At 47.2% G+C, this 14,071-nt stretch overlaps 1 protein-coding gene across 10 annotated transcripts in view; it reads right to left on the bottom strand.

Moving 5' to 3' along the window:
• SAMD11 (sterile alpha motif domain containing 11) overlaps positions 1-14,071 on the bottom strand; it is a 188,869-nt gene that overhangs the window by 79,290 nt on the left and 95,508 nt on the right. For all 10 annotated transcript variants that reach the window (XM_075113790.1, XM_075113797.1, XM_075113796.1 and 7 more), the window contains one exon: positions 8,746-8,924. In XM_075113790.1, the coding sequence (XP_074969891.1) occupies positions 8,746-8,924 (179 nt within the window). The remainder of the gene's footprint in view (positions 1-8,745; positions 8,925-14,071) is intronic.

Below are 14,071 nucleotides of genomic sequence, written 5' to 3'. Positions count from 1 at the left end.
AGGTAAGCTGCGCCGCATCCAACATTCAAAGCAAATTCAAGCCAGCCAAAGCCCTTATCACCTTAAAAGGCCCAGAAAGGTCTGGTGGTAAGCCTGATTTCGCACTGCTCCCTAGAATACAAGATTTCCTACGTACACAAAACCTTCATAACTCCCGTTATTTCCAGCTCAGCACCTTGCACTGTGCAAATCAGACCCTGGCAGCTGCACAGTGGAAGTGGGGAGAGCTCCCCGTTCTGCACAGCGATGAACTCTGTGGGACCAGCTGGAAATCGAACTGCAAGTCTGAGAAGGAACCTTGTGCTTCTCCCGTTTCTCTGTCTGTAAAACATTCTTCAGTGCCCTGAAGAAACCTGAAAGGGTTTGGCCCTGAGCTGTATGCAGATTAAATGCCATGTTTGTCTGATTAAAACTCCATGGTCCCTTTCCTGATGAAAAAACTACATTCAGAAAGCCTGTGGTTAAGGTAACCTGCCCCGTTGGGCCCTCTCTGAAGGCAACATGCATTTCCTCCGAGCAGTGTTGAGAGCCTAAGAGTGGGCCATAGTCCACTCTGGACCACATACATGCTCCCATTACACCCATATGTGCTCCACAGGGCCCTCGTGGAGCCTGGGTAGCTGGCAATTGGAGATGCACAGCAACAGAGCATCCCATTCCGCCACACCATGCTGTCTCACCCTAAAACTCAGCTAACTACGTGCCTCTCCTTTCCACAGACGCTCAGCTCTGGAGCTCAGAACATGCAGTAGACATCCATCTATTACAGCACCACCTGGCAGGTAGTTCTTCGTTCTGGACTCTCAAAGCAGGGCTGCAACATTCCCTTTATCTGTGCAGCTAATATCTCATTCAAAAGCTCCCATCTCCACTGGGACTGCGCTCACTTCCAGCTCTCCAACTCAGGTCCTGGGACTGCACAGCCTGTACATTAAAGGGAGGGTCCACATCCCACCCAAATGCCGAGGAAGCTGGTATGCATGTACCTCCGCCCAGCTGGGCGCTGCCAAAGGGGACACAAGGCCAGAGGGTGAAACGATCTGCTCAGGCAGCAAAGGGAACTGACAACCAAGCAGGAGCTTGCTCTGTTGAGAGTGGTGGCCCCTGGCTCTCCACTGAGGGTTCAGTCTCTAAGTTAAACCCTCAGCCTGCCATAAAATGTAACTTCTCGTGGTCTGCTGCAGCTACTGACAAGGGGAGACTGCAGATAGTGATCCACAGTGTCGGGCAAAGGCACGGCTCGTAATGAGACTTGGCGCAGCCAAACTTCAAAGTGTAAGACCACTGCATCAGAGTTGTAAGTAGGGGGAGGGAAAACCTCATACCGAAGGAATAGCTCAGATCCACATAGAGGCAGAAACATCTATCTGCCGAGATGGATAATTAAACACCCATATTTAGACAAATGAATAGGTGAGAATGAAATTAAATCCTTATTATCTTTTTCTGGGGGGGAGGGGAGAGGGATAGGGAGCAGAACCGAGCACTCATTCCACATCTCTATGCCGTTATCACCAATTAGATTTCTGAGGCTAATGTACATCTTGCTTTAACAGGTTATTCATCCAATTGAAATCAAATTACTAATAATTTGCAAACTATCAGCTACACGAGCCCGTCCTTGGGTTGTATCAAGAGCGGTGAGCAGGAGGCAGTCCCTTACAAACTAATAACAGGAAAGGAGGGGGGTGAAAATAAAAACCATAGCCAGGCAAGCAAAGGTGCTACAAGCTGCTCCTGTCTCTCCCACCTCCTCACCCACCCAAGGCCTCAGACAGAGTGTGATCAGTTCAAAAATGTTCAATAAAAATGACCAGATGGGCCTCACAGCGACAGGAAGAAACAGGTTCCTGCACAGCTTTGCAAGTGGCGAGGGCAGTCTGAGGAGTACGCGAGCCGGGAGAATTAACAAACCGCTGCACCAGGCACCTCCGCAAGGAGGGAAGAGAACATCAGGGTTTGGTTTGTGCAAAGAATGAAATGGCTTATGTATGTATGTGAACCAAAAAAGAATTAACAGGAAGGGCTGAGGCTATTCAAGGCATCTCTGGAGCCTCTACCAGAATGAGAATCCAGCCCAGAAAAGAAAGCGACACAGCTGGCAAAATCACGGAGAGCAGCTGGGATAGTTCTTAATTTTCAGGTTGGTTTTTTCCTTCCCCTGTCACTTCTTTTTTACCCTAGTGGTAACTGCAAGCTTCCAACACCAGAGCGGCAACCACGGAAGAGGCCAGAGTGAGTCAGGCATGCCCATAACATCTTGTCACTCCAGGGGCAGTAACAACCTCATTCTGCAGAGCTTCTGCACTGGGGCGAAGTTGCTTTCTGCTGCTCCCTTTGGCTCGCGCCACTGTCCCACGTGCATGCTGCAGTAACCAGTACACACGCCATGATAGCGTGGAGGATATTGGGCAGCATCCGACGACGGGAGCCGGTCATTACTGCCAGAAGGAGAACCCATCACAGCCCCGTCTCTCACCCACAGCCGTCCCTTTCTACTCCCATTTAATTATAAGACCAACACTTGGATGGAGTCTGTCTGTACCTCTCAGTTCTCTAGCACAGGCAAGACCACAGAGAAGAGCAAAATATTCACTAGGTTTCCCCACATCCTCTGGATCAGAAGGCTGCACTGAAGGGACAGTGTTGGCAAAAGGGTGAATTAAGGACTTCTGTTCAACTGGCAGAGCCCAACACCACCATGGTCACGGGGAATCCAGCGTGCCCTGCGTCAGGCGCCACATGCCACCACCTTGCATGGAAACGCAGAGCACTTAGACACGCGGTGAGGCCTGTGCAATGCAAATCACGGTGCCGCAGGTAAGCGGTTTGGGAAGATATATCTGCAGGTGCCATTATGCAGGCACCTTGGTTGGACAGTCAGAGCTAGCTCCTCTCTCCTCCCTACTCTTCGCAGCTTCCACAATCTCCCTATATCCACATCACGCTACTTCCAGGCAGCCAACATTAAGAAGCTTGTGCAGGCAATGAACAGGGGTAGGGTCCTCTAGGAAACCTCATACACGATGCCTGGAAAATGGCCTAAAGATTACAGCAGGACTGAGCCAAGAGCACTTGCGGGTCAAGATTTCATATGCTTTTCTTCTTACACTTCACCTTTCTTTCTGGTCTCATATCTCCTTCCTGGGCAAGAAGGGATTTCTTGCTATTTATTATGTTTTATCCTGCAGCATCCCTGAGAAGTAAGTAGCCAGTTTCTCTCCCCCTTTCTCCCCCTCTCTCCCCTCTCAATATATGTCCACATCAGGTCAATGACATGCTTCCTGGCACGCTGGACCAAGTCCAGCCTTTTCTCCTAGAGGGATCTTTAATATAGTTATTGAATATGGTGACTGTTATTAAGCGGTACATGGTTCAGAGAAAAAGGGGGAAGAAGGGAGGAAAGAGAAAAGAGAAGATAAAATAACAGGTTGCAGAGGAAGGAAGAAGGGACTGACAGAAAATAACCAGTGGAAGCCGTGAAAGAAAAGTGTCATAAAGCAGCATAATATGTCTCCAGCCACATGAGGGGCCCTGCCTCCCTCCTTCTCTTGAGTCATGGCAATTAGAAGAAGGGCTATCGAGTCTAATCTAAGAGCCTGGTTCACGGCTGGAGCCCAGAGCTCTTCTCTGTCGTGCGTCTAGTCCCTCTTCAGTTGTATGCTGCCTGGAAGAGCCCTGTCAGCTTCGCCCAGAGCCCAGACACGCTCTGTCCTTGGCAGCAGGCAAAGAAGCAGTGTTGGGTGGCATATCCTGGCATGAAACTGAGCTCCACCAGAAGGGGATGTTGCACAGCTCTCGTGCCAGAGCAGCGCCCGGCTGGACTGTTCGGGAGCATTGCGGGAAGAGGCCGAGCAAGAGGAGGATGGCAGAGGCAGCGTTGTGTACATTGCACGTCAGCTGAGAAGGCGTTGGGACCTCATGGCTCTGAATTACAAGCAGGTGCATGTGACAAATATAATGGGGGAGAATGCTTGGGTTTGATCTTCAGTCAATTAGGGAGTCAAAGAGCAGCCTTATGGGATATAAGAAATAGCTTTCCACTTAGAAAGGCAGGCAGTGGAAAGGCTGACAGCCACTAGCCATTAAGGCTTAGTGAAGGTCAGTAATTTCACTATTAGAAAATGGACACTGAGTGAGGAGAATGCTGTAAAGCTGGTCTGCGAGGTGAGGGATGTTGGGGGACAGGGGAGAGCAATTTGCCCCTGTCTGGACTCTGTGCATGTTCACATGTGGACAGGGGCAAGGAGAGAGTGTTCCACCATCCGCTGAGTAAGCACCCTCATTTCAGATGCTCTCCTCTGTTTGAAGTAACACTAGCCCCATGCCAGGTGCTAGACACCGGGGTCATACTGCTGACGCAGCCAGAGAAGGTTCGGGGGTGTGGGGGGAATTACATAAAAAAAGGAGGAAGGACAGGAGAGCAATATGAGGTTCTCCAGAAATCTGTTTCTCAGTGCACAGGCACCTTGTTACAGGACAACTTCTGTTATTTCTCCTCAAAATGGCTTTTATTTCAGAGCAATATTTGGCAAGGAAGCCAGCCCGCTGTGTGCTCTCATTGTACAATCTGCTCCTACTTTTGCTCCCAGTCCTCTCTTTTTACTAAAAGAATTTCAAAGGCATTTTCGTCAGACATCTCCATTTGCACCTATCCCTTTGCACCATTACTCAGTCCAGTGTACGTGTTTACTGATATCCCATAAGGGTACTTTCAGAGACAGGTCAGGTCAAAAACTTCCACCATTTTAAACAGGTGCTTAAATATTACTGTCTCTTATTATTAGCCATGCCAACACATTTTTCTGGGGACTTAGACAAAGCTCTGTGTGAGCAGTTTCTACCGTACCTTGTTAAATCTCAGATGCTATCATTACATTTCTCCTCTTCTCTTTCCCTCCCCTCCCATACTAATGAAAAAGGCCAGTCTTTAAAATAGAAATTGAACTCCTGCACCCACAAGCAATGTTGGGCTTAAATCCAACCACATGTGAGGATCTTACTGTTAAAGCTGAACCTTACTCTCTGGCTACACCGGCTTTCCTCTGTTTGGAGATTCTTGGGATAACATAATGGAGATCCTTAAAGGCAGTTTAAACCTCAGCATGAAAAAGCTCACAGGCTGTTCCTGAGGTAATGCATTTATCAAAGTCGGCTGGAATCTCCCAATGAGCGTGAGGAAGTTAATGCTCCCCAAACTACTGCAGAGCAATGGAACCTGCAGTCTCAAACTCCCTCTGCATTGCTTATTTTGTGACTAGGATAAACCAGAGAGCAGTAACAAAAGAGCAGACTGCCATAACTTTTAGTTTAGCTTGCTGGGGAGAGGCAGCTTAGTTAATAGTCTGCGAGAAAGGAAAAAGGCTTCATGAAGCCGAAGTTTCTAACTGAAGCTCTACATAGTTCTTGCACCAGTTCAGCTATGCCAGTATTATTATGACTAAAATAACCGTACAGCTGACACAGGTGCCTCAGTGTAGAAATGCCCTATACTGGTATCATTCTTTTGCCCAAATAGGAAAAACCATTTTCATAGCCAGACAAGCATTCTCACCAGCAGTACAACTCACCAGGTAAGTACAACTTAACCAAACCACAGTAATTAAGGCAATGCAACTGTTGAGTGTAGGCAGCACTGTAAAAGAGCAAGATTTTCAGGAACCTGCAATCTGTTTGAAAGAAAATGGATTTTCCTCTGTGACGCTGTCCCAATAATCTTCAGCGCGGAGTGCTTACAGTCTGGGTATCAGGCTACGGTATCAAGCTCAGCAGATGCCTCTGGTTACATGAGACAAGATTTTAAGCCCTCTGCCTTCCAGACAGGAGGCATAACGCACAGGCTGCTTAGCACACCCTGCAAAGCAGGCTAAAGAGGACTCAAGGGGTCTCACTACAAGATGAAAACATTCTCCTTTAAGCTTGGGTCACCTGGCTTTCAAAGCAGATGAGCCAAGCTCACTTCAGTGTAAGCTTAATTACCTATGTGCAAGACAGCAAAGTGGCACAGTTTTGCAAGGACTTGGTTGTGAAATCAGTTGGCGTGCACTGAAATACACCAACTTCAGCGGTAGTTACAGGCCTCTGCTCTGTTCTAGGACTTCAAGAACATTATGTGGCAGGTTTTCTCTGCCTCTGACCTCCTCTGAAGGCCATCGCCATGGGCAACTGCCTAAGATCACAGAGGAAATCACTGTCAAAGGCTAGGGTGAGGGACTAGCTGAGGAACTAAGCTTCCGACTCCTAATCCCTAGAGCCTTTCTTCACCAATGCCTAGACCTCAAAGTAGCAGCATGCATTCCCTTGTGCCAACAATGGAAGGAAACCGTCAATATATAGGAAATTGGGAATAGCAGAAAAAAGAAAAGGCAACAATGGTCAAAGCAATAATGCAAGAGTTTTTAATGTAAGTGCATGCAGGTGTGCACGAGGGCCATCCAGGGGCACAAGAGGAAAACACAGGTTTGCTCAGGCCCTGACCTTGTTTTCCTACTATCACAGTTTAACCTATTTCTTCCTCTCAGTGAGAGACAATAAAACCTCGGCCCAACCCATCACCAATCGGGGAGGATACAACAGGTGAATTAAAAACAGAAAGCAGATGGGGCACTGTCTCTGCTGGGCCCCAGCTGTCATGTCTGTGAGCTGTCTAGCCTTTATGATGCTGCTGCTGTCTCTGGAGCCAGCCCCGTCACACCTTCCACCCCAGTCCCTGGGCTGCTAACGACACTGGGAACAGAGCCAGAGCCTGCTCCCTCCAGCAGGGCTGTGCAAGAGGGTCGCTTTCCATTCAGTGCTTTTGAGCAGGTGGAAACGGCCTGTTCCTCCCCATCTTTGGGACAGGAGGGTTGGGGGACCCATTTGTAAGGGACAAAATCCTTGGAAATGCCAAGGGATTTGAGCAGTAGACGTTCCCTGCCTGGGCACCAAGCACTGAATGACATGCTCTTTTTTCTGTTATTACTGCACTCATGAAGAGCGCTGCCTGGCCCATTTCCCCAGTTATTCTAACTTCACACACACACACACTGCATCAGAGCTCCCAGGAAAGTAAATGTAAAGGAGAACAACTGTACAAAAGCAATGAGAGTCTAGCCTACCTGATAAGAATCACGCACTCCTCTAAGGAATCAAGACAAAGCTTAAACAAGAGACCTTCAGACAAACTGATTGAAAAGTACTGAAAAGCACAGAAATGGTAAGCTGGGGGCCCTTTGGCTAATAACTATTAAGTGTTTTTTCTTCATTTCCTAATAAACAAGGCAAAGCGATTACAGTAATTAAAGATTTAAGATAAGAGCACTTTATATTTGGGGGGCCCAGCATATCAATTATATAGTTATCATGTTGTTCTCCCTCCTAATGAGGCAATCTAGCACTATAATTTTGCAGAATTAAAAGCATAATTAAAGGGGGTAGGAGAAGAAGGGCAGTTTACCAAAACTGATTAGGAGGGTTCCCTCTCCTCTGTGGCTCCTGTGCGCATGCACAGTGCGGATGCATTCCCCAAACACCCTTTCATTTCCAAGTGATAACCCTTGAACATGGCTGTTGGACAGCTGCAATGATAAACCCAGCCTTTAATTACAGGCAGGCTTTATGAGGAGAGCTGGTTACTCTTTTGTCTCCCTACTTTCAAGCTCTCAGTTGCTGAATGTACCAGCATCTGCTGGAAGGCAAGGGGGGAAACAGCTTATCTACTCAGGAGCAAGAAACGCATAAAACATAAGAAAAGCAATTACATGCCTTCGGTTTCCACTCCTCTGTTTTTATAGTGCTCGTCTTAGAATCTGAGTGATTTTATGCATCAGAGGAAGATGACAATCAAGATGAGTTGCAATGATATGCATGGGAGGCTGAGACTCAGTGCCTTCAAGTATTTATTTTTCTGTAGTTACGGGTCTTCTAAACATCATATTTTTTCAGAGGGATGAGAGAACCCAAAATTTTGCAGCTGAATATTACATGCACTGAGACTATACATGAGAGCCCAAGTGATGGATACCAGAATGTAACTCAAGATGATTCCTTCTCCTCTTCCTTTAACCCTGCCTGATTCCAGGATAAATGTACATAGGACAGAGAAAGACACAATCAAAATATAAGTATTGAGGTAAGCCCCGGTATCTGAGTGACTCTTTGCAACCCCGTTACTTCTACCTCTAGACTACAGAGGCACTCAGGATCAGTGAGACACGGCTATGCTCTTTGACACTTGTAATCAAGAACAGTTAACAACAACCACTGCTGCTACCTCCTTCCCAAACTCTTCTCCCCAACATTTGATTATCCAGTTTATCTTACATCAGAATTTGGGGACAACTGAAAGCAGAAGGCAGAACCTTGGACCCCCACACCTCTGGGTATTTTCAGACAGCTACGCAAAAGGCCCACGGATCACTTCTTGGTCACGCAATTCATTGGCCTCACCAGGCACAAAGATACAGAATGCTGGACAGAGGGTGAAATCCAATTTACAGTCCGCAAATACAGACGCCTTTAGTGCAAACGCAAGGCCCATGGTGTAAGGCCCCACAGAGCCCTACTCGCCACAAACAGGAGTAAGTAGAAAAGAGGACCCAACAACTCTTTCCGAGCTATGATGTGACAGTTGTATTTTAATTCCAGGCCGTGGAGGTGACTCCATTAGGCAGCCTGGGCAGTATCGGCCCACAAAGGCTGGTCACCTGCTGCCCAGCTTTCTCTGTCTTTGCTCTGGCAACACACAACTCCCTGGCAGGAAAGTACCTTCTTTTCATGATACTGATATGGAGATCCTCCTCCTGCTTTACTTCAGGGTGTTGACCATTGCTCTTGTCACTCTCTTCGCTGTCGTCACTATGCGAGAAAATTGAGGTCAGCTCTTTCTTCGGGATCCTGGTTGGAGGTAAGGGGATCGTCCTCTTCTCTGCCAGGCGACCCCGGTTCTGGCACAGGATGGAGTTAGTTGGAATGGCAAAGGGCAGAAGGAAAAGAGAAGAAAACAAGAAATTTGGTTAGGCAATCCAGAACCAAGCAGCTCCTCTCAAACGGCTGCCCTGCAAAAGCAATGCTGTTAGTCATTGCAGGTTTCAGACTGGTAGGTTGGGTGGGCAAAGGCTATGTTCGCTTTGCAAATGACTTTCCATCACAGGCATATATCTATATCTAGTTCTTCCAGTTCTAATATTCAACATTCAATATTCCAGCCTCTCCCAAACCTCTTCATTCCTAGCTTGCATCTCATCCACACCAACAGCAAAGGAAGACGGCAGCAGAATTAGAATCGTAGAATGGTTTGGGTTGGAAGGGACCTTTAGAGGCCATCCAGTCGAACCCCCTGCAGCGAGCAGGGACATCTTCAACTAGATCAGGTTATCAGAGCCCCGTCCAACCTGGCCTTGAACGTCTCTAGGGATGGGGCCTCCACAACCTCCCTGGGCAACCTGTTCCAGCGCTTCACCACCCTCATCATAAAAAAATTCTTCCTTATATCTAGCCTGAATCTACTGTCTTTTAGTTTAAAACCATCACCCCTTGTCCTATCACTACAAGCCCTACTAAAAAGCCTGTCCCCATCTTTCTTGTACGTCTCCTTTAAGTATTGAAAGGCTGCAATAAGGTCTCCCCGGAGCCAGGCTGAACAACCCCAACTCTCCCAGCCTTTCTTTTTTAGGCATCAATCTCTCTCTCCAGAACACTTCCTACCAGATGGTGCACACCAACACAGCAGAACAGGTTAAAGTAAACCTTTGCCAGTAGCCCAGGGAAGGCATGACCCGGATTATCCAGAACACTTCTAAGCGCAATGGGAAAGCCGCCTATGCCAGCCAGCAGCAGGTTTCCCTCTCGCACCAGTGAACAGTCCACATCGATTTCAACTTGAACTTCCGAGGCTACTTCTCCCTGTTCATCTGCATGCTCAGATGAATCTAGCAGGTCTCGCCTTGTGCAGACTTTGCCTAGGTGGTCCTGGCAGCATAATTCCCTCAACGATTCACTTCCGATAAGACCCAAATAAACAGGACAATTCCAAGGAGGCAAAAGCTGCTGTTTCACTGCATGTGTATTTGTGTACAGAACCTAGCACGACACAGCCCTGCTCCCAACCTCCTACGTTCTGCGAGTAGTGAGAATGTGTTATAGATTTCTCTGTCCCTGCACCCTTTGTGCCTGATCCACGAGAAGGTATGAGCCTAGTGCAGCCTTCCCAGAGTGTATTGGGTTTTTAGCTCTCACTGTGGTAGGACATGGTTCTAGAACTTGGGGAGTTTAGTTCAATCTGTGATTGACCAAGACAGAGCGCCATAATATGAGCACTTACAGTGGAAAACATACATTGGAAACCCAGGGAGACTGTAACGTCATTGCCCCACAGGATTCAAAATTTCAGCGAACAAAATCATGAAACTGGGAAGGGAACCACAGCAAGGGGAAGTGAAACACAGTTTCATGCACGTTCTTTGTACAGGTATGTAGGCATACTTCCTTCAACAGCACAAGCCGTAGAAAAGAAACATGTTTTTAGCAAGGACTGGAACAAAAAGAAGAAAGGCACGTGAAACAGGTCGAATAAGTGCAGAGTAACATTTAACTAGTAACAGTTTCTCTGTAACATTGACTCCAACTTTCCAAATAAACCTGGCAAAATGGAAATGTCCTGGGAAAGCCAGTCAGGCTCTCTGCAGGGGAGAACGGAGCAAGACTATGTGATAGAAGAGCCCATGTTTTTTTAATTAAACAAATTAAGAACTTTCCACAAATACAAAACAAAAACTTCTTGTTTACCTCTGTCAATAAATTCCAGTTGTGGTCATTAAGGGGAGGCCTAATCGTTGTGATAATTAGCTAAACCCATCTGGAAGGCATCACCCCAAGGAGGCAAATTAACTTTCCCATTCTGATGCACTTCCAAGCCAAGAACACAGCTGTCTGAACAGCAGACACCCAAGGGAGAGAAGAGCTGTGGGCCAAACTGGCTTAAAAACGGGAAAACGTGTGTATACAAGGAAAAAGACACGGACTTTCTTCTTGAGAGAACGTGAGGAAGAAAAACGCACCCTTGGACAGCAACAAGGTGAATGCTCCTACATCTCTGAGTATTCCAAGTACAAAACTGGGATCAAGCTGCAACAGGCTCTGTGGTGAGTCCAAATGCCCAGGCTCAGACACGGGAGAACGCCCTTACTGTGAATATTGCTGGGGACTCTCAGAGACCCACCTGCGCGAGGTGAATTGCTATGGTGTGAGGGGCCAGCTGCATCTCTGTGACAAACAGCAAATGCCTTTTCTCATCCCTCTGGGCTCCCCACACAGCAGCAGAGACCCACACGCACGGCCCTTCGCAAAGAGGTTTCTCACTGTCTGTTCCATGGAGGAACACGTGATATAAATTCCGCGTCTCCTACCCTCGAAGACTTTTCACATACTCGGTGCATTTCCACACTGCCCCCTTTCCTGCTCCAGTGCCTACAGAGAATGGGCACAGACCGTACCCTCTGTCTAAGGCATCTCGGTGACTCTCGCTTGCACAGTGTCGAAAGGACAGTAGGGAGAAGAAGAGAGAAAAGGAAAAGTGAGGGGAAGGAAAGGAAAAGCGAGGAGGGCAGTATCTGCACCAGATTTCTGTCAGGCTGAAAAGCCATGACTTGATATCAGCATGAGCTTTCGCATGCCAAAGCTTTATATATTTTTCTGAAGTTGCAATTTATCGTAACAATTAAAGGGGGAGGGAAGGGAGGGTGTGCAAATTTCCACTTCAAAATAATTGCAATTCACTCTCTGCTGTGACTTCACAGGCTAAAGAGAACGGCACTGATCAGATACTAAAAATCATTTTATGGCCATTATGGTACCTTCGAGCAGTTACCAGGCCTCAGTGACTGCCCAGGGACTCATCAGCCCTAACAAGAGTGAGAGTGCAGCAAAAAGGGAGGCACTAAACCTAGAGAAACAGCCCACCAGACCAGGAACATTGGTTCTCCTTTTCCCCTGCCCCTCAGAATGCTTAGTCTTTGCCTTTCTGTAAATGGTATCCTTACACCTAAAGCTGCTGCATATATATACACATCTATATACACACACATATATACGCCTATATATGTAATATACAATTATGTATATACATACCTATATAGGTATCACCTAACACACAGAGAGCTTCTTCCCTTAAAAGACAAACAAACGAACACGAATGGAAAGGAAGAGCATCTGCATCTGCAGCAATCACCAGTTGCGGATGACCTGAACCACCTCTGTTCTGACCAGGGGCCACACATGGACACACCAGAACCAGGGCCACAGCGGTCCAGTGCCCTTGTAAACGCCTGCATTCTAGCACTAGCAATGCATTTGTTTAAAAGTTGTGTTTACTTTGGACTTTGTATTTTAGCCATTAGGTTTGGGGCATTTTATTTGTTTATTTATTCATTTATTACGTTTCTCCATTCCCAGAAAATTAGAATAGACTGAGCCAATCAATTTTGCCTTTTATGTTCATCTATAGTCAGTTTTGAATCAATTGCACTTTCTTAATCTGTTTAGAGGCATTCACCAGTAGATACACATTACTTTTAAATTAAGCACAAAGGTAGCCAGAAGCCTGGTCCAGAACCTGCTACAATCAATTGTCTTTCCATTGACTTGAAAGGGCACTGGTCCAAGCTGCAAATAAAAAACACTCGTTTGTGAGATGCATTTCATCCAAGGCATCATTCTTGTGACCCTGGCTTTTGCTGAAGTCCTTTGCCAGTTGTGCAGACAGCTCACAGGACAGGAATGTACCTAGAGAGCTGAGCAGTGTATTGAGATACCTACAGTTACTCAGATTCCGGGTTATCAACTATCGCTTGGCATGCAGTGGCAGGTAGTAAAGCATGCACTTAGCAGGGCGGTGTTACGTGCAAGAATACTCCCAGAGACTGCAGTGCCATCGCTATATACGGGCAGGTACATTAGGATTTATAGATACTTGATGTGAGCCTCATAATCTCATATTAGAAAAGCTTGTATTTGTGTGTCAGTGTCATTACGGAGTCATCTCATACACTAATGAGATGCTGATGTTGAATCGTGAACCCTATAAGAAGGTTTGAATATTTTGAAAACAAAACTGCCTCCCAAGCTGTTGATATTCATTGGGATGCCTGATGTTTGGGAAAACAACCCGATCAATAGTCACCTAGTGCCAGAGAGCCAGGCATCTTGGGACTCTAGCGCACCCCTGTTAAATAACTCCATCTTTACACACATGAAGAAAAGGGGGAAGGTGTGCTTTGCCAGCTGGCTTGCTTAAACTAGTAGGGCTGTTTTGGCCAGTGGGTCAGAAGGAGCATTTTCTATAGCGGCAGAGCCAACAGCTGTTAGTACAGGTGCAGTAACCCCCAGCAAAAAAATGAAGCATACGTAGTGGTAAATATGTCTTATAGCTCAGTCCGGCAGCGCCAGGCTGCCAGCCTGCCAGCTCCCTGCCCCAGGGAGCGCAGACAGAAGGTGCTATAAGGAACAGATCACAGCCCTGAAAGCAGGGGGAGCACAGGATCCCCGCTGAGGACCTGTTGTCAGCACGTACATCTGTGGGTGAAATACAGCCGGCTAGCCAGCACGCTGCCGCAGAGTTACTGCACAGGTGCTCTCCCCTACCCTGCAACGAACCCTCCAACAACCTCTTCGGTGCCTGAGAGGAGTCAAAGATGTTTGCCTTCAGGACAAACACTGACTCAGAGGAAACCTCTTCAGAGCTTGCACCTTCCTTTCATACCAGGGATTTCCCCCACCCCTTGGATAGAGGGTGGGGGATGGAGAACAGGGTACCACTTACCCTCTCTTTAATTAGTGTAACTAGAAAGTAAAACATGTCTGCAATTCTCTGAAGCTTTTGCAAGGGTGAGTGTTGAGGGCACTGCAGAACTGCCTCATATTAGGACTCCCTTGCCTTTATACATTGTTAAAGATTAATTTTGTGGGTTATGATACCAGCTAACGAAACACAGCTGGAGTTTGAGTCAATAACCCTCTATTCCCCAGACACATTCAGCTACCCACCCAGCCGTTCCTGCGTCAGCCCAGCTTTCAGTCACTCACCACTTCACCCTCC

The sequence above is a fragment of the Phalacrocorax aristotelis genome, chromosome 19 (genome assembly GCF_949628215.1).
Source record: "Phalacrocorax aristotelis chromosome 19, bGulAri2.1, whole genome shotgun sequence".
NCBI lineage: Eukaryota > Metazoa > Chordata > Aves > Suliformes > Phalacrocoracidae > Phalacrocorax > Phalacrocorax aristotelis.
This window is presented reverse-complemented; position numbering and strand designations above follow the sequence as displayed.